Raw genomic sequence first — 23,870 nt, forward strand, 5'->3', positions numbered from 1 at the left:
ATAATGCATGATTGGATCAACTTGTGAGAAGTTAATCAATTATAATTTATAAAAATTGCTTTGTACACCAATAATATTCACGATGGATGAATAGAGAAGAAGGATAAACGTTTTTTTTACTGCGACACAACCTGGGTAGATGGTGACATGGTGAATACTTTTAGGTTTCCCAAAGACGATCTAACAAGTTTAATTATTCTTTTTTCGAACGGTAAACTTTTATAAACAACCAACAAACACCGAAAACCACTCCTCCACACTCGGAGGGATGTTACTAACAACAAGGAAAATTACATTAACGAGAACTTACACCGATTCGTCCAATCTATATGCCTATTTTTTGTTCTATACTTATACCAAAGTTTAATTGGTACCCGTAGGGATGTTCACTAGTATTATTAGTTTCATAACTTTTTTATCGCAAACCTAAACGCAAAATGTTGGCTAACCAGTTGTTTTCAAGGTTTAGTTGTTCGGTTAATCAATCAACATATTTTTATTAAATAAATAGATTTTGTTAGCTTAAAAATGACAATCTTGAAGTAGTAGATAAAACTAAAAAGAGAGAGAGAGAGAGGATTCATTTAACATGTTTCAATCTAAACTATTTAAAAATATATTTATTATACATGATATAATATCCTTTGAATGACAGAATATCACACACAAAACAAAAATATATTCATTTTGTATTATTAAACAGAAACGCAAAAAGCCCATGATTGTTTGAAACTCACAACAAATCATAAAACTAAAAACAATACACAAATAATCATGTGATAATTTAGTGAGTGTAAGCCAAAATCACTCCATCTATCAACTCTACCACAAAATCATCCACAAACTGTTCAACTAACTTCACTTCTATTTCATGTTTCACATCCTCATTTTCCAGTTTCAAATCCTCCATCCAAACCTCACTTTCAACTTCTTTTCTCACCACCCTCTCCACCACCGCACCGCCGCCATCTTCATCCCAATCACACATTTCTTCACCAGATATCCATTCTTTCATCTGGCCCCACACGCGGTCCATCGTCAACTTAGTCCCACTTGTTAAAACCTCATTCACACAGTCAAACACAAGCCTTTGAAATGATCTTTGCTGTCTTTTTTTGGATTGGTGAACCGGTTCCTTGTTAGTTAGGCTCATGTACTTGTCTCTCAAAGACGGGTCCAGTGGGCTCTCGAGTGAATGCCATTGCCACCTGGCGGTAACTGAATCCGACTGGACTTCATTATTATTTCCAGCTGCTGATAGTAGTGCTTGAACATATACGAAACACTCTTGTTCTTCTTCCTCTTGGGTCAACCGTTTTGTGGAGGTTTTGCCTAGAACGGGAGTGACGGGCCCTGCAGCATAGTGATCTAATGCTAGTGTTCGGGAAATGGATCCGATTGGCGGTGATTTATCGATCAGGTTGTATTTATTAGGATCTATTCCTGTTAAAACAGCATAAATGTAAGAATTTGAAAATAAATAACGTTTGTAAGTCAAGATTAATTACCAATTTTATTCAGTTTAGCAGTGGAAGAACAGTTTGATGTATGATCATCATCTTTAAGTTGTGACTCCAAAACCGAAATTGGGCTCGGCTGATCCGCGCTCTCATTTGCATTTCCAGAACCCTGCAAAATATAACCAATTATACACTAGTTAAAAATATATCAATTTAACTAATATTTGACTTTGAAGCAGACTCCAGTCTCCATACCTCAGGTAGATGTTGACCAATATCTTTAACGACTATGTCATTAATGCACTCATTACCAATGTTCCCTGAAGATCGATGAACTTCATCATCAGACATTTGGGATTTTTGCTTGTTGGATTTTTGACTCCTGGAAAAAAACAATCTTGAAACATTCCCTTTGAACAAAGATGACTTTTGACTTTTTTCCATGGTCAAATCTTTAGTATCATCATCCTTTTTGCCTTTCAAAAAATCTGTAAAAGATATCGGAAGAGTCTTCGACCTCGCAAGATTTTCAGGAATACCATCAGCTTCAACATCATGGCCTTTATTTTTATTTAAATCGCTAGTGTTTTTACAATCAGAAAGAGCAAGCATTTCTCCCAATGTACTTGAGTTTCTTCTAACATTTCTTTGTTCTTGACCACTCCTGGTTAATGACAACATCGCCCATCTTTCAGAAAGGCGTTTTTTCGCCTCTCTGCAAACAGATGATTCTAGAGAACAAGACGCACGACTGAACGAGGAAGAAGAATATGGGCTGCCAAAACGGTCGATATAATCATGAGCATAATCCCACGAGTGTCGTGAAGTTGGTGACATCACCTCTGAATCACTCAGATTCCCTGCTGCATAATAAACTTCAGATTTACCGAACGAACTCTCGTCACCATTATAACCATTAGATAAAACAGAAGAAACAAGAGCTTCATCTCTATGGCTACTTGAACTCTCTTCCGGCTCGTTATCTTCTAAATCTGCATAAAATCCATCATCGTTTAATGTTTTTGACGATGGAGATGATGAAACCGGTCTCGTGTCATTAACGTTTCCACCTTTCGGTTTCAGTACCACAATACGAGTTGGCTGATGACGGTTTTCACTAAATTTATCCTGAGGTAACTTATGATTGTCTACAAATTTAGAAGGTTTAAGAATTGTGATGCGTTTTGAGTCCGGGCGAGGGGGTATAGATGGTGAATTATGATGCTGAGAGAATAAAGAATTAGGTTCTTGAAGATACTTGAGGAATAAATCTTTATTAAAATTCAAAACTTCCAAAGCATCTTGAAACTGTTTGGATTGGCGAAGCTTCTCATCGGTAGATAAACGTTTTGCTTCCATAAACTTTTCACGAATGAGCGCCATACTTTTCTCATTCTTGCTTTTTTTACATTTACCAGTATGGTCTTTTTGTATAAAATCCAATGATCCAGACTGGCTTCTTGATCTTGAGCCTGTTAGATTGGTTCTGCATGAAGGTGAACTAAGTGGACCGCGACGTGGAAGATCATCATCAAGGCCCATTAACTTAGCAACCAAACTAGATGGACCTTTCTTGGAGACTTCTTCTTTTGACATTTCTTGTGCTATAAGCATCTTTATAGGCGTCCCGTTCGGTTTCCTATTTGACGGTGATTTTCCTAACTCAGACACCATCTGCATATGATCATCAGCTACACAAGACGTTGGCATATCCGACTGGCTCCTAGATACAGGAGAACCTATTTCATGTAACGTAATAAGGCTTCAATGACATAAGTGATAACTCTAATAATATTCAGAAGTAGAAATAACCTTCATAGTGTGGCTTTTCTGTGAGCAGTTTGTTTCCTCCTACATGTGCATTCAAATCAAAAAGGTTCACCATTCTTCTTCCCAAGCATCCCGGAACATGTCTTTCTAAATTCCTATTCATATTCATTTTAACACCTGCTAATGCAAATAATCAAAGGTTGTAAATTTTGATTAACTGATAAGTATCCAGCGGGTCAGGTCGGGTCCACTCAGGCTAAATTATATGGGGTCAAAGTCAAGAGCAGAACTCTTGGGAAGTCAAAGTCAAAGGTGAGTTGAATGGAAGAGCTAAGCTAGTAGAGCAGTTATTTATCTTTGCTTACATTATAACATTAATAATGTCATAGATGTGTAAGGTTTGACGCGGCTTCATGTTTTTTATTATCTGGTATTTCTTTGTATTCAGAGTTTAGCCCTTCTCAAATCAGGCCAACCAGTGATGGAACTGATCAGAAATGAAACAGAGAAAACCGAACCGAACTGATTGACCCAAAAAATCGATCAAGACGAAAATAAAAAACTAAAACCGAAACTGAAAAAAACGAAAAACTGACTAAAACGAAACAAAAACCGAAAACGAATCCGAAATCGACCAAAAAGAAACAAAAGAAACCAAAACCCAACGCGTCACGTGCGAAAACTCGTGTCGGCTCGAAACCTGATCCGAGCCAAAACCTAAGTCGAACTCTTTCCAATCCAAAACCCATTTTTTGCCGAAACCTATCTCGTTTGGAAATATGTGTCACTCCAAAACCCGTTCTGACTCGAACCTGCCACATTTCCTTAGTACACTAACCAGCATCAACTCATTTATTTAAATTTGTCGACCCATTTTGACCCAAGAATAAGGTGGAATTTCAAGTTAAAATATTTGACCCAAACCAACCCATATAATTTTCAAATCAACCCGAACTGACTCATTTGAAATACCTTGGGTCAAGATTGCCACCTCTACCCACAACAACTTATGTATTCGGATACCCTTGAACAAATATTATGATACCCCTAGATCCTAGATCCATTTTTTTGGGACACGGGTGCCTATTAATTTTTCTTCTAGATCCGACACTGCACTAACCATCTTTCCTATTTTCAGCATCCATCATTAACTAAAGTTACTCAAGTAAGAACCTTTTATTTGAGCTTCACACCAACATTGCTACTGTTAACTATTATCTAATAAGTAATAAGCACTAAGACTGAAGCTAACTAAACCATAAGTATGAAGAGTAAGTAAATAGAGTGTGAGATCAGTACCTAAAGTGATTATATTCTTTCTTGCCGGAATCTGTCATTCCGGTAGCATAATGTAGCCGGAGATCCGGTGGTTTTTACTTCTAATAGGCTCCAATTTCATTTTCATATTATTATTACAAGCACAGCATACACATGTAGAGAGAGAAGGAGAAACGATTAAAACCAGATAACGGAAAAAGATATAACGGATGTAAAGATACTGGTTTTCTTTATTGCTTTTTGGTCCATGTAGTTTGGTTTAATTTCATAATTGTCCTGTAAATTATTTTTTTTTCTGTGTTAGAGGCAATGATGATAATGAGACAGGTATTGATAATTCTGATCCTATATTAGATACTTAGATAATAAGACGGTGACACCGTCTAAATGCTCGTTATGTATCGGTTATGCTTGTTATTTTGTTAAAATTAGTTGTGTGATTTTCAGTTAAGTTTCTTTTATTTTCATTCTATTTTTTATATAATTATATATTTTTAATAACTAAAAAAAATTAAAAAACTATGAATTACACGTATCACCGTCATCATAAAAATATGAAGCGTCTTAAATATGTAAACTTTATTATACCTCTAATGAAAAGTCCATGCTTCATATAACTAAGCCAATAGAATGAAACTTTACTAGATAATAGTTATGAGAAATTAAGATTAAAATTTTCAGGTATATGGTTTAGGTAAACATGAATATGGTTTCGAGTAAGTGAATCGTGCACACATGATACCATACTCGTATCTGAATCCGTTAATTTTTTTTAATAAACAATATCCGAATATATGTCTCAGACGTTTCAGGTATTCACATTAATAATTATAATTACTATTTAGCTATTGTTTTGTGACTTTGATAAGACAGTTAGAAAAACGAGTTATTATTAGTTATTATATGTAAACATCATTCTAATCTAACGCATGTATCTTGGTTCTATATTTTTTAATCCAAATGAAAGTGGCCGTCTTGATATCTTCAACACCACCATCCGATTTAAAAGTTGTTTCTTTGAAAACTTTCTCGTTTCTTGATTTCCAAACGAACCACAAAGCTACCAAGAAGACCGAGTGTAGCATTTTCTTATAGCCTTCGTCTCTACAAATCGAATACAACGCTATCAAAAACTCCCTAACCAAGGTTGACCAACTTGCATAAAGGCATGATTTTTTCTCCAAATTTCCTTCGCAAAATTGCAAGAAAGCAATAAGTGGTCAGATCAATTCCGTGATTTTCCCACATGAAGTTAATAATATTAACATTGATTAAAAATAATTCTTAAAACATGGGTAAAAATACAAATATATTCTTTTCAACAGCCATCAATTCAATCAGAAGAACAATAAAAATAGGTTGTAAGAAAAAGAAAAGCAAAAAAACATGTTTCATTCAAACCAAAGTAAATTAGTCTAGGGTGCCCCATGGTTTGTTCAAGGAGAGTTAGTGGGTTTAAGTCTTCTTTGGAACCAATTTGTTTCTGGTTAAGGTAGTGGGTATTGTTAGTTTTGAGTTTTCTATTTAATGGGTGAAGCGAATCATCACGTTCTGTTTTTCGGATGAAATAATGATTCATTCGTCGACTAATCCCGGATATCCAATCTTTGCTATTCCAAAATAAAAACATGCTTCATTAAATGTGTGGGTAAAATGTTCATGCATAGCTATGTTTTGACGTGAAATTCCAAAAAGCCATGTCTACATTTATTTCGAATGAAATTAAAGGGTTGCATGTGCAAATTTGTAGCTTCATCTTATCAAGTACAATATTTTTTTTTTATTATTATTCGTTCATTAATTCTGAAAAATAGATATTACATCAACATAGCAGGTAGGCGGGCAACAAGCTGCACCGTCACCCCTTTCTGAATTGCAAACCCGAGAGTATAATTGGATTTGGATCCCAATAGTATAAAAGATGTGTAGCCGTTTAAAAATAAAAAATAAAAATAAAATGTACATGCTCATATAAGTTTATGGTTAACCAAACTTGTATAAAAAGTTATCATTATTATTAATGTTGCTGTAAATATTTTATTAAGTTGATCATATTTACATGTTGATGTATGCATGAATCCACACCCCCAATGAGTATTAAGCAAAAGCGATAACAAAAAGCTTATTGTACTATTAAAAGTTAATAATATCTGTTGTACTATTCAAAAAGTCAGTGACCATTCAACATCTTTGTTTCTCATGTGGCCATGCAACCAAGTAAAAGGACCAACATTATGTGATTATGATATATCATGTTATATATTTATAGCCTTATTGGAGATAGATCAAATACATTTTAAAACATGTACTAACCGTGCGAGCCAAGTAATAACACGATGTCAAATTTGTAATTAATTGTTTTTGGTGTGCTTTATTTAGCTAACCTAACCGATCAAATCAGATGAATTGAAGCTTCTCATTGATTAATTGAAGCTTGCAAGTCATATTCAATTATTCAATTGAGTCATGTGAATCGGATTTCAGAATCAAGTTGTATTTACAGAGTGATTTTTGAAGGAGTCATATTCGATTATTAGATTAGCTTAAGCTTACGAATTGGACTAATCAATCAATTGCAGTTAGCGAATTGAGCTCATCGATCAGATGAAGCTTTTACGGATTGAATTGATTGATGAACTAAAGCTTACGAATCGAGGTTTCTTTAACCAACAAAAACTTGAAATAACATAGTATCTTTTTGTCTATTACATTGCAAAGGTTTTTCAGTTGATAACTAAAGTAATTATTATTCATAAATAGGGTAATTATGTTGAAATAGATAAACGAATTGTGAGTAAATATGTAAGTAGAGTATTTGTGTGGTATAGGTAGTAATTGTTATAACTAGCGTAATTACTTTTGTATAACTAGAATATTTAATAACATAACTTGAGTAATTATGATTATGCGTAGCGTAATTAAAAATATAAGTAGAATAACTATAGTAATTATATTCTAAACTATATATAGCGTAATTATTTCTTATATATAGCGTAATTAGGGTAATTATATTCTTATATATAGCGTAATTATTACAAACTAGAGTAATTATCGTTTAAGTATAATAATTAATTAGAGTTAATTACATGTTTGCCATCATCATTTTCTTCAGTTCGTAGGCTTCTCACACTTTTTTAGTTTGTACGTTAAGTAGTGTAATTATTTGAATGTTATAGGATCATATACAAATAGATTTAACGTGTTAAGTGTACACATAACTTTTTTTTGAATGATCATTTTATTGATGAAAAAGATTATTCACTCTATCTCACAATTTTTTAGTGTAATTACTTTAGTTTAAAAGTGTACAATAATAATAACTACTATTTTATTTTTATGTTTAATACGTTAATTTTATTTGTATCGAATCTCACCAATAATTATTTTGTCATAAGTGTGAGTTGTGACTAAATTCGATTTCAACTCCTTATTTTAGACCGGGGACTTTCGATACCAATTTCGTACCCACATTTTGAGGTTTCGGGATCGGTACGGTACCAATATTTTACATATTATTTTTGCCTTTAGTACCGTTACCATACCGTACCAAACATTTTTGATACCAATACCAGTATCCATTTATGACAATTTTTGATATCAGTAGTTTTGATACTAGTATCGAGAATTAGAGGCGACCCTTGTCCTTATTCGTTTCTAAACAGTTAGCTTTCCTTTATATTTTATGGTGTTCGCTAGGATGGGGGCAATTAGGGTGGGGGTTTCATCTTTTTTTCGGCAGACAAGCTGGCAAAAAAAGTAGTAAAGATTAGAATTGAAATTTTGACTTCATTAGAACCGTTGAAAATGTGACGTTGACCTAGTTAAGATCCCTGCCAAATTTTCTTTGTACTGGACCCACACCCACTAACCATTTCCATATTGTCAACATGGCTCTTTTATTTACTTTTTATTTTTTTAAATTAAGTAAAATGGTGATAGTTAAAAAAGACAATATTAAAGTTTTTCAAGTAATTCTCTTAATATATTAAGGGTGGGTGGGACATTCAACTAGCGTCTTACAAAGACCACCCATCTCGCCTTGAGTAGAGATTGCGAGTAAAGATATCGGGTTGTGGAACTCGGTGCTAGGTGAAGAATTTGATCGTTGCATATTTGATCCATTCTCCCAAACACAATAAAACCCACTCTCTTACTTTTCTAAGTTCGAATTTTACTTTAATCGCAGCCATGACAGCCCCAAACTTCTTCCGCGTCATCCTAATTCAGAAACTCTTAATTCAGGTGACACGTGTTTATTGGTTGGTGGAGTCGAGTGGGTACATGTGGGTTCAAGGGGGGGTGCACGTACCCCTACTCTAAGTTAATGTCTTATCATGAAAGATACAATATGTTTACATTTACACTTACACACATATTAAATAGGGTACGTGGTGATCACATGAACGTGTTACAGTTATTTGGAACAACTTCGTTAAAGTTTGAATAAGAGAAACGAGGTTGACATTGTACCGAAAATACTTACAGTCATGTTGAGTTAATGATTAGGCAAACATGTTCATTTCCAGTGGCAGACCTAGGATATTTTCCTAACGGGGTCCCCTTTTTTTGTTGTACGGATTTTTCACAACCAAACTAAGATTTTTCAGGCCGGTTTCCGTCCAGGTCGGATCGAATAACATAATAAAAAGTATTATAATTACTCATTGGAAAACAATCAATGGACCTCTACTCACTCGCAAGTCCTTAAACCAATAAGGACTAAATTATCATAATCTACCGCCAATATCTCGTTTTAAAAAAACATGACCTTGTGGTAGACAGGAACCTCTTCCGTTCCGGAATCGTTCTTCGTTTATGAATATAGAACCAAGAAACGTAGCTCTGTTTTTTTCTCTAGTGACCTTTGTTTTTTTTATAAAAAATCTTTGTACTTTTTTCACAACTTGTGATCTTGAACACATAATAGATCTTCGTTATTTTCAAAAATATCTGTAGCTAAACCCAGAAACCGACCTTCAAAAAAAATCATTGGGAACACATTATAAGTTTTGAAATCGCTCTAAAAGACTTTGAAGTAATCGATTGGAACAGAACTTGAATAAACAGATTCAAAAAATCTACCATGAAGCAAATAATTAGAAAGACTTCGCTGATGTAATCAATTGGGTAATATCTTTTAACCAGAGAAAATCACAAAGCAAGTCAATTATTATTTATTAGGATAGGTTCTTGGTTTAATGGACACTACTAAAAAACAATAGGTAAATGGCGGTGATCGAAGCACGTAAGCAGGCAACTGTGGTATTTAACAACTGTAAATTTCATTTACTGTATTAAATATTCCAAAAATTAAGGTTATAAAGAGTTGAACCTGTGACCTTTCATATAAAAAGCAATAGTTTTACCACTCCAACAAACTTTATTTTAATATTATTGGTTCCATCTTTTTATTCTTATGGGGTCCTTAAAAAATTTAACATACCGTCTCTTTAAAATTTTTAATAAACGTTGGTGTCCCGGGACCCCGACCCGTACAATGTAGGTCCGCCCCTGTTCATTTCATTAGTCTACGTGTTAAAAGAAAATGTTTTGTGCTGTTCACTAAAATACTTATTAAATTCAACAAAAGTCACGATTATTCGTTAAAGTAAATAATATACTTAATGAAAGATTGTACTGGTTTACGTTTAATGGGCCTAATGGAAAGTTACATTTTTTTCATTAAGAAGTTCAATAACACAAAGAGTCATTAATTAATTGCTTCAAACAATTATTATAATCGATTAAGGAAATCATTTCATAGGTACATAGAACATAAACATAAACATAACTGACCTATAAAACTCAGCTATAAGAAAATTATAATTGAGCTAATTCAGTTATTTTAGTTTGATTTTTTAATCATTTAAGTCATTAGTTCATTACTAGTTATTTAGTTTCTCAACTCATCCTATCTACCGGTGCACATCCGTGTTCCTGAGTTTATTTGTAAAAAAAAAGAAAGGAAATAAAAGTTTCTATTCTTCTTTCTTTCATCTTCTCATCTTTCTCTTTACTATTTTTTTTCCTATTCAAATCTTTCTAATTTGAAAGGAAATATATCCTCTTATTTTACTCTTTATTTTTTTTCTTTTAATAAAACTTGGGAACACCCTTTTTATTTGTTTTTCCTTTCATTCTTTAAATTAAACTCGAAAGCACAACCAATGTCATCCCTCCTTTTCTTTCCATTTCCCCCCTTAAATTAAAGTTGGGAACACAAACTAGAAATTCTTTTCGTAAGGTTTTTATTAACTTTGCTATGGACTCATGTCAATTTTTGCGACTCCCCTAACTAAAAACAAACTCTAATAACGTGTGTGTATATATATATATATATATATATATATATATATATATAACTTCTTTTTAGCCAACCCTAATTGATGATTATTGATCCAGAGATTTCACAATGCATATATACCATTTTACAAATTTATATTAGGAAAGGTATTATATAATAGTTGAGAATATATATAAAAATAGACACAGTGATATGTCCCTCTGGCAGAGCCGTCTTCGAAAATTCCTTAAAGGTTTAGGGCCCGGGGCTAGTAAAAAGGTAGGGTCTTTAAATATAAACTCGATCAGTAATTCCCATATAATTTAAATAATCGCGATAATAGTAAACAAAATAAAAGTATTGTAGCAAAATGAACTAATTTAAATACTTAAATGAATCGTGAACCTCATGGCATTTTTGGAAGCAAAGCTCTCGATCGAATCCTTGTAATCCATACTCTCTGCTATATCGTTCTCAATAGCAATAACGATTTAAATGGCTAATGGTAAAATTATGAGCTAGATAGGCAAACGGTTCGTCACATAACAAAAATATGATACAATAAACAAAAAGAAAACGCAAATAGTTAATACACATCGAAAAAATAAGTAAATATGTTGGGCAACACAAATATGTTTTGACTAAAAATGGGGCGGGGTCTTTTTTTTGTTTTAAGAAAAAATGGGGCCTAGGCTTTTCTTGTTTAAAAAAACAAGCACTAACAAAAACAAAATGTGAACAAGTGAATGAGAAAGACTCGAACCTGCATGTTCACAAAAGCTGTTGAAACAAATTAAGGTTTTGCGCTCCACCATTTACATTCAATTTAAGTATGTATCTAAAGAAATATTATATACATAATATATTTTTTTCCTAAATGCTTTGGGCCACTCAAGAAGGAGTGGGCCTTGGACTGTAGCCCATCCTGCCCCTCCCTTGGGCCGGGCCTGCCCTCCGAGGACATTGATAAAATTGGAACGATACACAAAAAAGTAGCATGACCTACGAGCAAGGATGGCATGCACAAATTATGAAATGGTCCAAAAATCTATTAAAACTTAATTTTGTATATTTAACTAACAAAAAAGAAATAAGGCAACCAACAAGCATAGGCATGCTACAAACAAATAATCAGTTCTCATAACTTACTAGGAATTGATCTTGTAATACAGACTCTTTGATATCTCAATAATCAATGTAATATATTCTCGAAAAAATATCTTTGTTATATGAAGCATCAAGTCCAATTTTCTTGCAACAAAATGTATAAATTCGAGTTTGCTTTTATTGGGCTTATTCGAGAAGATTAAGTTGATAATAATTGAGAATCACTCAAATCTTTTATCATGACACACAATTTAAACCCTTCAAATACTTGTGAATATGTCACATCACATGCCATACATGAGTTCATAAGCCGGTATAAGAAATTTTCAACCCTAATTTCTTTGGTCGTGATTGAAGTGCCAAGTCTTTATAAGGGTAGCATAACAATCACCTGATCGGTAGATGTCCTACTTACAAGTTAGAACAACTACCATTTACCTTTTCAAACTTCTGCTCACAATTACATTGCTATGCTCGTCAAACAACCATAAAATACATATACTCCGACTCAAATATACAAATTTTGAACTTCAAGACCTGTATGTGTACCCAACCTGCCAGATTCACATAGACCCATGATTGGCCCGTTGTTATTGTTCTAGCTCTCGGGTATGAGTTTATTCCTATTCGATTTTGGTCTGGATAGGGGCGGTTATTAGTTATTACCTTATGCTTTTGATGTTGTACAGTGACATAGTTGAAATATTTGCAAATCATGTATTGATTTCTTACCATAACCTCACCTATACTAATTTGTTCAACTTAATTTAATTATTTAAGATAATCGGTGTGGGCAAGAAGGCAACCAGAAAACAAAATAAGACAGACAAGTGAAAGCACTATTTCATTTAGCCGGTCACACGGAAATGGATGTTACTTCGTTTTCATCTTTATCACCTTGACGCCTATGACTTCGTAGTAATGATGTGAATTCCTGGCACGACACAAATTATGGGTTTAGTCTAAAACGTTCTAGTCGGTTTCAGATGAACTTGTAAACACATTTATCTAAACTGGTCGTGCTTGTGTCAGCTTGTGGGTTCATGAGTTGAGCTATTCAACCAAATTTGTTCACTTGCAATCTTTTAAAGTTTATTGTAACATATAACTATTTGGGTAGTTTTTATAAGGCATTGCCTTTACAATCGGATATGGGTTCAAGTAGTTGTAACGTGTACAAGGCATTGCCTTTACAATCGGGTATGGTTCAAGAAGTTGTATAAGGCATTGCCTTTACGATCAAGTATGGGTTCAAGTCCCGTTTTAAAAAATGTTTAATTTAGGAGTAAAGTTACAAGGTGTGTGAGTTGGAGTTAAAAGCACAAAAACTGGCAAACATAATGGATTTAAATAAATAAAAACGTTATATGTAACTCTTTTAAAGTATTTAAAAAGAAAAAAAGACATTTTTCGACTTGAACGAATTAAGTTTAAGTCAACCAGTTAATACATATGTTGTGTTCAGGTTCATGTGTGCAATAACATAAAAGAAGAGTTATGTGGAAAACCTAAGACCTCGTGAATTTCACGATTTTCATACGATTTTAAAAAGATTATTATTATTATAATTATAATTATTATGCTATAATAATCTTGGTTATTTAAAACTTGAAAGTATGAAGATAGGAAATATTCTAAACCGCTCGAGTGTTATAGTTGCTAATTACTTTTGCCGATTTAAATATATATAAGCCGTAAGAAGTAAGCAACAACCCATAGTTGAGATGGCCGAGTTGGTCTAAGGCGCCAGATTAAGGTTCTGGTCCGAAAGGGCGTGGGTTCAAATCCCACTCTCAACAATATCGTTTTTTTTCTATTACAATATTATAATTTATAATAATTAATAAACTGGGTCCCGGTTTGATTTTGTTGTCCCGAACACCCACTAAAAAGAATTTGATGTTGCAATCTTCTACGGCCCTAAGAATCTCAATAGGGGTACTATTTATGTGATTGGAAAATATATCATTCACGAGTATTATACTATATATTAATTTGCAACTTTCTTTGTTAAGAAAGTTGTGCATTCTGCTTTAAAAGTTGTGACTTTGGCTTTGAAAGATGTAAGCACTGGACTGTGTTTTGTACCTATTCAATCTGGCTTACACGTATCTATGTACTTTACACGTATCTCTCTGCTTTTCATGTGTGTTCTCAGCCACCATTTGAGAAATCCTTCTCTCACTTTATTTCTTTCTCTGATGTCGAGCCGTCTCTCTATATCTGCGGCCACCGCCACCGCCACCGCCACCATCTTCAATCACCATCGTAGGTTTATGGTTTCTTCAAACCACTACCATCACGTGGTGCGGGTGGATTTGTAAACCCTAGGTGATGTGGTGATAGAGGGGTCCGGTGACCGCTGGTGTTGTTAGATGATCGGAAGGGGATAGTGGAGGTGTTTGACCAGGGCCGTCCCTGAGAATCCTTAAAAATTCGACGGCCTGGGGCGAATTGAAAAATAGGCCCAAAAATAAAATTTCAATAATTTGTATATAAAAAGCAGATATTACAACGCTAATTATGATAACAATTACCAAAAGAAATTTATTCTATCAACGATCTATTTTGAATACTTAAAAGAATCATGAGTCTCTTCAAACAATTTTTGTTTAAAATGAAAAGTATTTTTGATCTTTAAATATAAAAAAATTAATAATATAACAAAGAAAAAACATGAGACTCGTTATATGAAAAGGAGGGGAGCTTAATTTAAAATTGGACACAAAATTTAGTCGGGCCCTTGCCGCCATACATCTTAAACTAATAAAATCCAAAAAATGTGAAATGCAAGGTTCTAACTTAAGCATTCTTTTTGGTGTAAAAGTAAACTACTAGTGGAACAAACTTTCATTTAGTAACTTGAGTATGCTTTCTCTATTATTAATAAATGTTAGAATAATATTATGGGTCCTAAAAATTGATGGGCCTTGGACCGTAGCCCTCCCTGCCTACCCTATCGGCCGGGCCTGTGTTTGACCAGCTATCGCTTGACACACATATAATCGCTGTTCATTTTCCCGGTGCTTAATTTGTTTGTATCATCAACCGTGATGGTTGTACTTGGTTATTGCCTTTGTGCCATCAGTAAGGGTGGCAAACCCAACCCAAATGGATTGTTTTGGGTCAAGATGGATAAACTTTAAAAGTAAAATGAGTTAGGATGGATCATAAAAATTCTTTAAGTGAGTCAGGATGGGTTGGAAATATACAAGTGAGTTTCATTTATAGGTTAAAATGGGTCAAAACAAAATATCCAAGTTATCCAAAATTTATCTAATTCAAAATACCCAAACTATTACGTGCGAAACAAAACTCATCCGAAACCCAAAAAACGATCAAAACGAAACAAAAACCCCGAACTGACTAAAACGAAACTGAACCGAAATAGAAAAACGACCAAAACGAAACACAAAAAACCGGAATGAAATCGAAAAACTGACCAAAACGAAACAAAAAAGTGAAATGCAACCGAAAAGCTAACCAAAACTAAACAAAAACATTGAATCGACTGAACCGAAACAAAACTGAATCGAAATAAAAAAACGAACAAAACGAAAAACTGACCAAAAACTGAAAAACTGACCAAAAGGTAACATAAAAAAAACTAAATGCAATTTAAAAACCGGATCAAAACGAATCAAAAACACCGAACCGACTAAAACGAAACAAAAAAACTGAAAAGAAACGAAACCGAAATAGAAAAACGACCAAAACAATACAAAAAAACCGATATGACACCGAAAAACTGACCAAAACGAAACAAAGAAAAGCGAAATGCAATCAAAAAGCTTACCAAAACGAAACAAAAAAACTGAAACCTAACTGACTAAAATAAAACAAAATGAATCGAAACAAAACAAAAAAAAACAAAATGAAACAAAAAAAAACTGACTAAAACAAAACAACACTGAAAGCGAAAACATTGAGAAATCGAAACCGAAATCATTGAAACCAAGCAAATACCGAAACCGTCCGAAATGAAAAAAAACAAAACCGAACCGAAAAAAAAACCCCCCGAAAAACTCGAACCTGAACCAGTACAAAACGAGTTTTTTTTAATGAATGAGGATGACGGGGGAAACATTTTAGTTATTATACATTTTGCATTTGTTATTTATATTTTGAGTTATTATTTTTTTAATAGTTTTTTTGAATATTTTTTGAGGGGTTTTTAAAACTCTTTGTATGTCAACCTTAACTTGGGTCAAGATGGGTTTGCTTTACCCATCTTGACCCATATCCATCCTAACCCTTTATTTTAAAAATCCATCCTGACCCATCACCCAAATCCAACCCAACCCACTCACATTGCCACCTCTAGCCATCAGCTTTGATTGTTAAGGTGGTTAACCTACTGTTGTCGGGTTCTTTTTGGAAACCTTAGATGGTGGTGGTTCCGTTGCCTAATATTGTTCCTGTTAATGTCTGCTACGATTTGTTTTGTTGTTTTTTGGCTGCCATTTCTAACCGTGTATGACGGCGTTGGTGGCTGGTGCTTTATGTTCTTCGTTTGTCGCTTGAACCTGCTGTCTAGGCAATGATGACGCTCTGTTATTTGGATCGCAACGTACGTTGCAACCGCAACGGAGATCCTAGCCACAAGTAATTAAAGTTGCATTTCGAGTTTGGGAATTTTTTTTTGTCTGATTCTTTTGTCATTTGAATGGTTGCTTGATTATTATCACATGGGGATTGGTGATATGCCTAAGAAGTTACTGTTTGCGACGTGCATTTTGTATGCTAGAAAACAAAACGAGCCAATCATTTGATTTCCATTTGATTGGCAACCTGTTTTGAAGTTGGGTATAATGTGTTGTTGGAGTTTCTTTTACCAACCATGTGTTCTCTGCTTGGGGCATGTATTATTTTGCCCTATACACTTGCCTTTAATTCTTTTTACAACTGTCTTGAGGCTATGATGATGTGCATTTTGTGTTACAAAAAAAGTGAGACGCTTATTGGTAGGCAACCGGTTATTGTTTCATGTTATTAGCAATGTGGTCTCTATCATGCTATTAGTTATGCAGCCATGGCAGAGTACCTTTGTATTCTACATAATGGTCATATGCTTGGCCGGTCTGTAATTCTTGATTTACGCCTTCTCTTCGTCTTTGATTGTTGGTGTATCTATTCATACAATGGATCTTGGCCATTGTGGTTCCTTTGTAGAGGTTATTATGATGTGCATTTTATATACTACAAAACAAACTGAGATTATTCTCATTTCAGTGGCGTTTTGGGTTGAAATGAGATTATTCTCAGTTGAGTGGAGTTTTAGTGTTTATGGCTTGAGTGGTGTTCAAGGTGGTGTGACGAAGGTGGTCCGACGCGGTTTTTTTGTCGGTTGTTTACCTTAAACATGTTATGTAACTCACAGTTACTGATCTGAGCCTCAAAAGTTCTTCAAAAGACTTGATGATTTAATTATTTATAGATGAGATGAGAATTTTGATTGGTGTTTGAAATCATTGTCTATGGAAAAGTCACCGAATTAGTAAGTGTTTTGGAATCCGCTGATTTTAGCTCATGAATTAACATTTCACATCCAGTAGCGTAAGAGCTTCATTATCTAGAGATGAGTTATCGGATGATGGATCATAGCTTACACTTGACGCACTTCAAATTGGGAAATAAGCTTGAACCATAAAGAAAATGCACCTTGCAAGACCACTTGGACTACAACCAAGACAGATTGCCATTTGGCTTCAAATTAGAAAACCTAGATGGTGAACTAAACAGTTGGAAAAAGACTACGATGCCCTCAAGAGATAGTTTGAGACTGTTAAAGCAGAGAATGATTCTATCCAATCTCAAAGTTATAGACTTCATGCTGAGGTAATATAACTATATTAATATATTGCATCTATAAATAATGAGCTCATGGTCCTTACTTGATAGAAATATAGTTAATGACTTTTCCTAATAAGTTATAACTGTTTAGCAAAGCTAATTGAAATTAGACGACAGTTTATGGTAAGTATCAATGTCGTCTTATGGTAAGTAGTCATGGTCTCTTTATTTTTCTCTATTTAAGTAAGTTTAAAAGTTGCATTTATTCTCGCTAATAATATTTAACACTAAAATAAATGTGCGTAGAAAGATTATTTGGTAGGGTCCTAGAGTTAAAAATCTTTTATTATCAGCATATTGTTTATTGTTATGCCATAAGAGCTTTATGCTTATTTGTTTTTAGGTTGATTAAAGTTTCATATATAGCGAAGTCAGAGCATTTTTTGAAGTGGATTAAAATAGTTTTTTTAATATCATTTGTGCAGATCCATCTGATGATATAAGTACATGCATCATACATGTTACTTGCACCATTCACCTCAGTAGCTGCTGTAGAACAGTTAAAAGGTGCCCAACTTGGTCAATCTACATAGATTTCTAGCAAGTAGATGTGGGAAACCAAAACACACCATGAAAAGGTTATTAATTTCATTTTTCCCAAGTTGTTGCATTTAACCCTGAAGAATGGCAGGACAATTGCCATGAACGAGGTAACAGATTTCAACGATAACCCTTCAGTGTCAACAACTGAGAGTCATGCCATAAATGCAGAACCAAGGCCGACTCAACTGCATCCAGTCCACTGGCATCCGACCCAAAAACCAATTAATACATCAAAGAGGCCATATCGAAATTCACCAGGTACTGTGATATGTAAACTTCACCAGGAACAGTGACATATGTAAACGAATTACGCATACATACTATGGTTTGTGTTTTTTCTTATTCTTTTTTAATAAATTGTGTAGGCTTCAAGAATTGAATGGCTTTCAATGGTAGGCTTCAAGAGTTGAATGACTTTTCAGTGGTATTTGATTTTGGAAGTAAAACTAATGTGTTTTGCTTATTCTGTACTTAGGTTATACAATTTTTTTTTTACTCAAAATGTCACTTTATTAGGGACTTCATAGAAACATCCAAACGATTTACAATGAAGTGGCAGGTAAGCGGGCAACAAGCTGCGCCGCAACCCCCTTTTGGATAGCAAACCCAATCCGACTAAAAACAAAGTTTTGATTCTTATGGGCTGATACGTTACTATACACAACTTTCTGAACCCTATTCAAAAGGTCCACGACATCCGGAGCTAAGAAACCAAAAGTGTCAAAGGCGAAGGGGATAAACACGTGTTGATTCTCCAAACAAGCTCTCTCGTGTTTAGCAACCTTGCCCGATGCCGCCTTCAATGCTGCCTGGCCTGCTACAAATCCAGTGTCCCTAATCCCAACAAGAGGGGACACTCATGTGAGGTCGACACAAGCGTGTTTCCCCCCTACCCACCCAAAAACAAGAATATCGGCCGGTCGTAATGTAGATCTTCCTTCTTGAGGATCCGTAAGAAAGTTTACGGGGGCTTCCTTTTTAGCCGAAATTCCGGCTCATTTAAGAACATCGCATAGAACATGCCTCACCAAATCATGCCTGTACTTAAACCCATGCAACTCTTATACAAATTGTTCTTATATTTTAGTTGTATAGTTCTTTCTTTGATTTATGTTTTGACTAGCGTTTACATTTCAAATGTTTATCGTTTTTTTTCTCTATCATATACCCGCGCAACGCGCGGGTTATAATTACTAGTTTTCCCTAAAATATGATCATTTTATATTATTTGTAGCACATAAGAGGGGCATAACAAAAAGTATTTTTCTAAACCAAAATTTTTATATTGAAAAAATTGCAGTGACGAAGGCATGATTCTTTTTCATGGGAGATTTCGGGGGACTTAGCCGATGTTATAAGCCAAACAGAAGAACTCAACCCAAAAGACTAGTCTAATAGGTGAGAGAACCCATGTCCTCGTTGGTCACGGCTGGCTTCCTCCAGGCCACCACTCCGAGGTTGGCTCGGATACCAATGTTACAAGCCAAACAGGAGAACTCAACCCAAAAAACTAGTCTAATAGGTGAGGGAACCCATTTGGCTTATAAACCCCACATCAGATGCCCATACAACCGATGTGGGACAAGTCCCATACCTTGCAATGGTTTCAGTCCGTAACAAAGTTTTATGGGGGCAAGGGCAACCGGATAAAACATGAAATGCTACAAGCTAATCGGATTTCTTTGAGTTTCTAGCGTTTCTTTGTTTTGTTGTTTGGTACTTTGTGATGTATCTAGCGTCTTGTACTCTTGGTAGTTTTCATTTGAGTTAATAAATTTCCGCCTTTTAAAAAAGGAATATACTTATGATCACTCTATTGAGTAGTCTACTTGTAGAACGAAAATAGATTAGCCTATGATTGAAATATTACTCTATGGTGATTTGGATAGGTGGTGAATGGGCTATTGAGTTGAGAAAGCAAATAGCGTGGGACAGCATTATCCAACCAAAGGATATGACTACCCACGTGGCAACACTCTATTGGTTTCCCTAATTTAACCAACCCTATTCACTCAAAAATCTTCAAGAAAAAGATACCCCAAAATGTCATAAAAAACATTTGAAACTCAATTATCAAGTTTTTCATCATCTTCATAAAATTCTTTATTTTGAGCCTAGAGAATGGCAAGTTGCAGTATGGCATTTGCTGCTTCAAGCCTTGTGGGGACACCAAATATCACCAATAATGTTATGTTACCTTTTCGAAACCCTAGAGGTTCAAGACTGATTGTAAAGGTGGCTGAGGACGTGGCGCCACCTGCTGCCACGTCCGCTGAACCAGCCAAGGAAGAGAAACCTAAGCCGCCTTCAATTGGACCTAAGAGAGGAGCCAAGGTACATAAATATATAATGTGTAGATAAAAGATTAAAAAAACATATGTACAAATTAGTTTGATGGTTTTTTTATGTTGATAAACATATGCATTTGTACGCAACAAGAAGGAATTTTAAATATATGAACCATTAATAAAAAATTAAACAAATTTGGTTTTTTATTCTCGCAATAATTTATCGTTTTGTAATTACCTCATAGTTTGCAAGTATTTTTATGTATCTATGTCTATGCGAATCTAGATATATTGATAAGTATTTACATCAACATGAGTAGCATAGGATTGTACTTTGATTCAATAGACATGTATCATACAGTTAAGTGGTTGATAATAATATTATCTTGTGCACTAAGGTGAAAATTCTTCGAAAGGAGTCCTATTGGTTCAAAGGAGTGGGATCAGTTGTGACCGTAGATCAGGTAAAGTTTATATCTATATATATGTCCTGAAGTACTTGATTTTCATATGAAATCATATGATATGCAGGACCCAAAGACTCGCTACCCGGTTGTTGTGAGGTTTAACAAAGTGAACTATGCAAATGTATCAACCAACAACTACGCATTGGATGAGATCCAAGAAGTTTAGAATGAGTTGATCATGTTGTGATTGTAGAATGCCTCACATTTCAATCTTTCGCAACAATTAGTTTGTATTACATATTCTATATATATGTGTTTCTTTGGCTCCTAAATTTGGTCAAATATATGGTTTTGCTGAATCTTGATTTATATAAACACAATCCTACTATCCAAAAGTGCATACATTAGATGCAAGGAACGAATGGTGATTATGACAAACTCCATGGATTGAAACAACAAATAATTCTGCAAACACATCTTACAATTGAAACATGGTGTCAGGTCACTCGACCATCCCCGCCGATGAACTATTATTCCAGATTTCCAGACTTCCAATCAGGCCGCTAAACATATCATGTTCATTATCTTTTGATGTTGGCTAAGAGCATTCCTAGCCCGCCCCCCATCCCCATCTCTGTAATTATATTAGAAAACACCACACATTAAAAAAACACTACATCCCCTCTGAAGATTAATTAGCTGCATCTGCTTTTGACAAGTTTAATTTATCTTATATACATGAAATCTTTTTTTAAAACTGACGGGATGCCGCCTTAATTGTCTAAATACACGTATCTAGTCACGTGAACACATTAGGGGACTCGTGTATCTAGTCCCGTGAACACGCAATTGCCCTAATTACTAGGTCGGTTGATTGGGAGTTACAAGCACTCGGCCTAGTTGGAAAGTACCCGGACATGATAAATTATAAAGAAATTAATTTTCGGAAAATAATGTGCATGTCAAATATCATAGGTTTACTGGTATTTAAAACAAAATATGTGAATATCAATATAAATCAGAATGATACATATTCAAATGCTAAATTATTTCAAAAATTCATATGGATTCTTTAATTATTTTGGCCGACTAGCTCCAAGTTGACCGACTAGCTTCAAGTTACCGCCCTCTAGCTCCAAGTTGAACACGAACTAGATTCGAATAATTGCCGACTAGATTCGAGTAACTGCCGAGTAGCTCTGAGTTGACCGCATAGATCCGAGTCTAAGTAATTAATATAGGCTGAGTTGGGGAAGTTGCCTCGGTAGGGTGCTGAGTAGTGAGTAATCGCCGAGTACTCAACGGGGTTGACCATGTTTTACAATTGTTCGTACGCATGGGGAATCCCCTATACTATTGCACACACAAGAGATCAAGCTATATAACACATGTAAAGCGTCTGCTTGGACGTCACGTATCACATAAAGAAGCCAAAGAAAAAAAAGAAAGACAATATAACACATGTATAAGTTTCTTTATGCATCATCATTCTATGAACTATTGGGATGCTTAACTATTCTTTTCTAACATTGTGTGGATATAAATCATCTCCATGAAAATAAGATCATTAGTGTTTCAGTAATAATTTTATTTTCACTGGTTTCCTATGATATAAAAGTTGCAATTTAACTTATTCTGTTGGTAAATCCGGGGGTTTTTGAGCAACCGATTTTATGGAAATCAAGGCGCATCTAGTATATGAGGGTGATGAAGGTCAAAGGTTGCATTTAAGAGACAACTTGATCTTACTTTGCAACTGTCGGCTAAATTTGTTGTCCTGGTGATGTGGGCCCAAGTATTGAAGACCGGGCTATTATGTTTATGGAGGCCCAAGATCGCGCAACAAAGGGTGGCCCACGAAAACGACCATAACTTGGCCCACGAAACTCCGTTTCAGGCCCATTACCACTCGAATTGAAGTTTGAGACGAGGAGCACATTGTGGCAAACGCCTATGGCGGTTTGGCCCCTGTCTGAAGACCAAAAACGACTCCTAAATAAAGTTATGGGCCTTTTATTGTTTTTTCAGCACTTTTTATGTTTTTATTTTTGGGTTTGTGTTTGACCCATGGCCCGTTTTAGGCCCATTTCGTATTAGAACTCTTATTTATGTTGGTGATGTAAGATGAACAATCAGACTTTAATATTAATAAATTTCGTTTTTCTCTTCATTTTCCCTAGACCTTTGGGTGGGATTTGAGAGTTTTGAAGTTCATATCACGGGTATTCATTGAATCAACGTGATTCGATCTTCGTTTTGTTTATACCGCTGCATCACCCGGTCAACATTTTTATACCCGTAAGATATTTTAATCCATCTGTTAGAAACTTTCTTCCAAGGAACTTCATATTTGGATATTTGGATAATGCAAAATGCATCAAAAATAGAGACGGGACAAATTTGCATTGAGTTCGTAGATTTGAGGTTATGATGATAGTGATTTGAATATTGTGGGTTCGTGTCACATGATCAAAGGCATGGGCGATCAATATACTCGATCCCATTGGCCCGTGGGTTGCCTTTACTCACTTTCTCAACTCTATCTTTAATATGTTTTTGTTCCTTTTTTCAACTGTAATCCTGAAAGTCGTATGCTTGAGTTCAAATGAAATAATTAAGTTTGGGATATATATGGACCATTGAGTTGGACATGATTGCGCGAAACTGGTTCCTTTGATTCAGTTAGCAGTTGACATTAAGGTTCTTAATAGATGTTATTGGAATCGTGGTCTAACCGAGTACAATATAGTCTAGACAATAATTTAAACTTAACCGTGTAAGGAACTGACAACTTGATTTGACTGATAATTTAAGAGGCCCGTGACCACATCACAGAAACTTCTCGTCGCGAAAATGAGCTTGACTTAGTCATCGATCTGGA

At 34.8% G+C, this 23,870-nt stretch overlaps 2 protein-coding genes, 1 long non-coding RNA gene and 2 other non-coding genes across 5 annotated transcripts; 4 read left to right on the top strand and 1 right to left on the bottom strand.

Moving 5' to 3' along the window:
- Positions 1–703: 703 nt before the first annotated feature.
- Positions 704–4,667, bottom strand: LOC143588208 (uncharacterized). Its single transcript, XM_077069276.1, has 5 exons — positions 4,530–4,667; positions 3,273–3,407; positions 1,716–3,199; positions 1,509–1,629; positions 704–1,443 (listed from the first exon to the last, which is right to left on the bottom strand). The coding sequence occupies exons 2-5, from the start codon at positions 3,397–3,399 to the stop codon at positions 785–787; spliced, it is 2,391 nt and encodes a 796-aa protein (XP_076925391.1). The 5' UTR covers positions 3,400–3,407; positions 4,530–4,667; the 3' UTR covers positions 704–784.
- Positions 4,668–11,741: 7,074 nt separating this feature from the next.
- LOC143588215 (U6 spliceosomal RNA) lies at positions 11,742–11,841 on the top strand. Its single transcript, XR_013145067.1, has one exon. It is a non-coding gene; the product is annotated as a U6 spliceosomal RNA (small nuclear RNA).
- A 1,775-nt stretch (positions 11,842–13,616) lies between these two features.
- Positions 13,617–13,697, top strand: TRNAL-AAG (transfer RNA leucine (anticodon AAG)). Its single transcript has one exon. It is a non-coding gene; the product is annotated as a tRNA-Leu (tRNA).
- Positions 13,698–17,915: 4,218 nt separating this feature from the next.
- On the top strand, positions 17,916–18,768 carry LOC143588211 (uncharacterized). The gene is made up of 3 exons (XR_013145066.1): positions 17,916–18,329; positions 18,375–18,552; positions 18,660–18,768. It is a non-coding gene; the product is annotated as an uncharacterized LOC143588211 (long non-coding RNA).
- Positions 18,769–20,332: 1,564 nt separating this feature from the next.
- Positions 20,333–21,369, top strand: LOC143588212 (photosystem I reaction center subunit IV A, chloroplastic-like). Its single transcript, XM_077069279.1, has 3 exons — positions 20,333–20,628; positions 20,981–21,046; positions 21,114–21,369. The coding sequence occupies exons 1-3, from the start codon at positions 20,416–20,418 to the stop codon at positions 21,213–21,215; spliced, it is 381 nt and encodes a 126-aa protein (XP_076925394.1). The 5' UTR covers positions 20,333–20,415; the 3' UTR covers positions 21,216–21,369.
- The last annotated feature ends 2,501 nt before the right edge of the window (positions 21,370–23,870 follow it).

Source organism: Bidens hawaiensis, unplaced genomic scaffold (assembly GCF_021521415.1).
Source record: "Bidens hawaiensis isolate Kalapana, Puna unplaced genomic scaffold, B.hawaiensis_p1.1 tig00036243_1, whole genome shotgun sequence".
Taxonomy (NCBI): domain Eukaryota; kingdom Viridiplantae; phylum Streptophyta; class Magnoliopsida; order Asterales; family Asteraceae; genus Bidens; species Bidens hawaiensis.

What these genes read in the sequence shown, in the direction of transcription:
- LOC143588208 (XM_077069276.1), bottom strand. Translation starts at nt 3,399, where the DNA reads ATGAATATGAATAGGAATTTAGAAAGACATGTTCCGGGATGCTTGGGA. An exon ending in TTGGTCAACATCTACCTGAG is followed by an intron (nt 1,630 to 1,715) that starts GTATGGAGACTG and finishes TATATTTTGCAG; the next exon opens with GGTTCTGGAAATGCAAATGA. An exon ending in TGCTAAACTGAATAAAATTG is followed by an intron (nt 1,444 to 1,508) that starts GTAATTAATCTT and finishes CTGTTTTAACAG; the next exon opens with GAATAGATCCTAATAAATAC.
- LOC143588212 (XM_077069279.1), top strand. Translation starts at nt 20,416, where the DNA reads ATGGCAAGTTGCAGTATGGCATTTGCTGCTTCAAGCCTTGTGGGGACA. An exon ending in GACCTAAGAGAGGAGCCAAG is followed by an intron (nt 20,629 to 20,980) that starts GTACATAAATAT and finishes TTGTGCACTAAG; the next exon opens with GTGAAAATTCTTCGAAAGGA. An exon ending in CAGTTGTGACCGTAGATCAG is followed by an intron (nt 21,047 to 21,113) that starts GTAAAGTTTATA and finishes TATGATATGCAG; the next exon opens with GACCCAAAGACTCGCTACCC.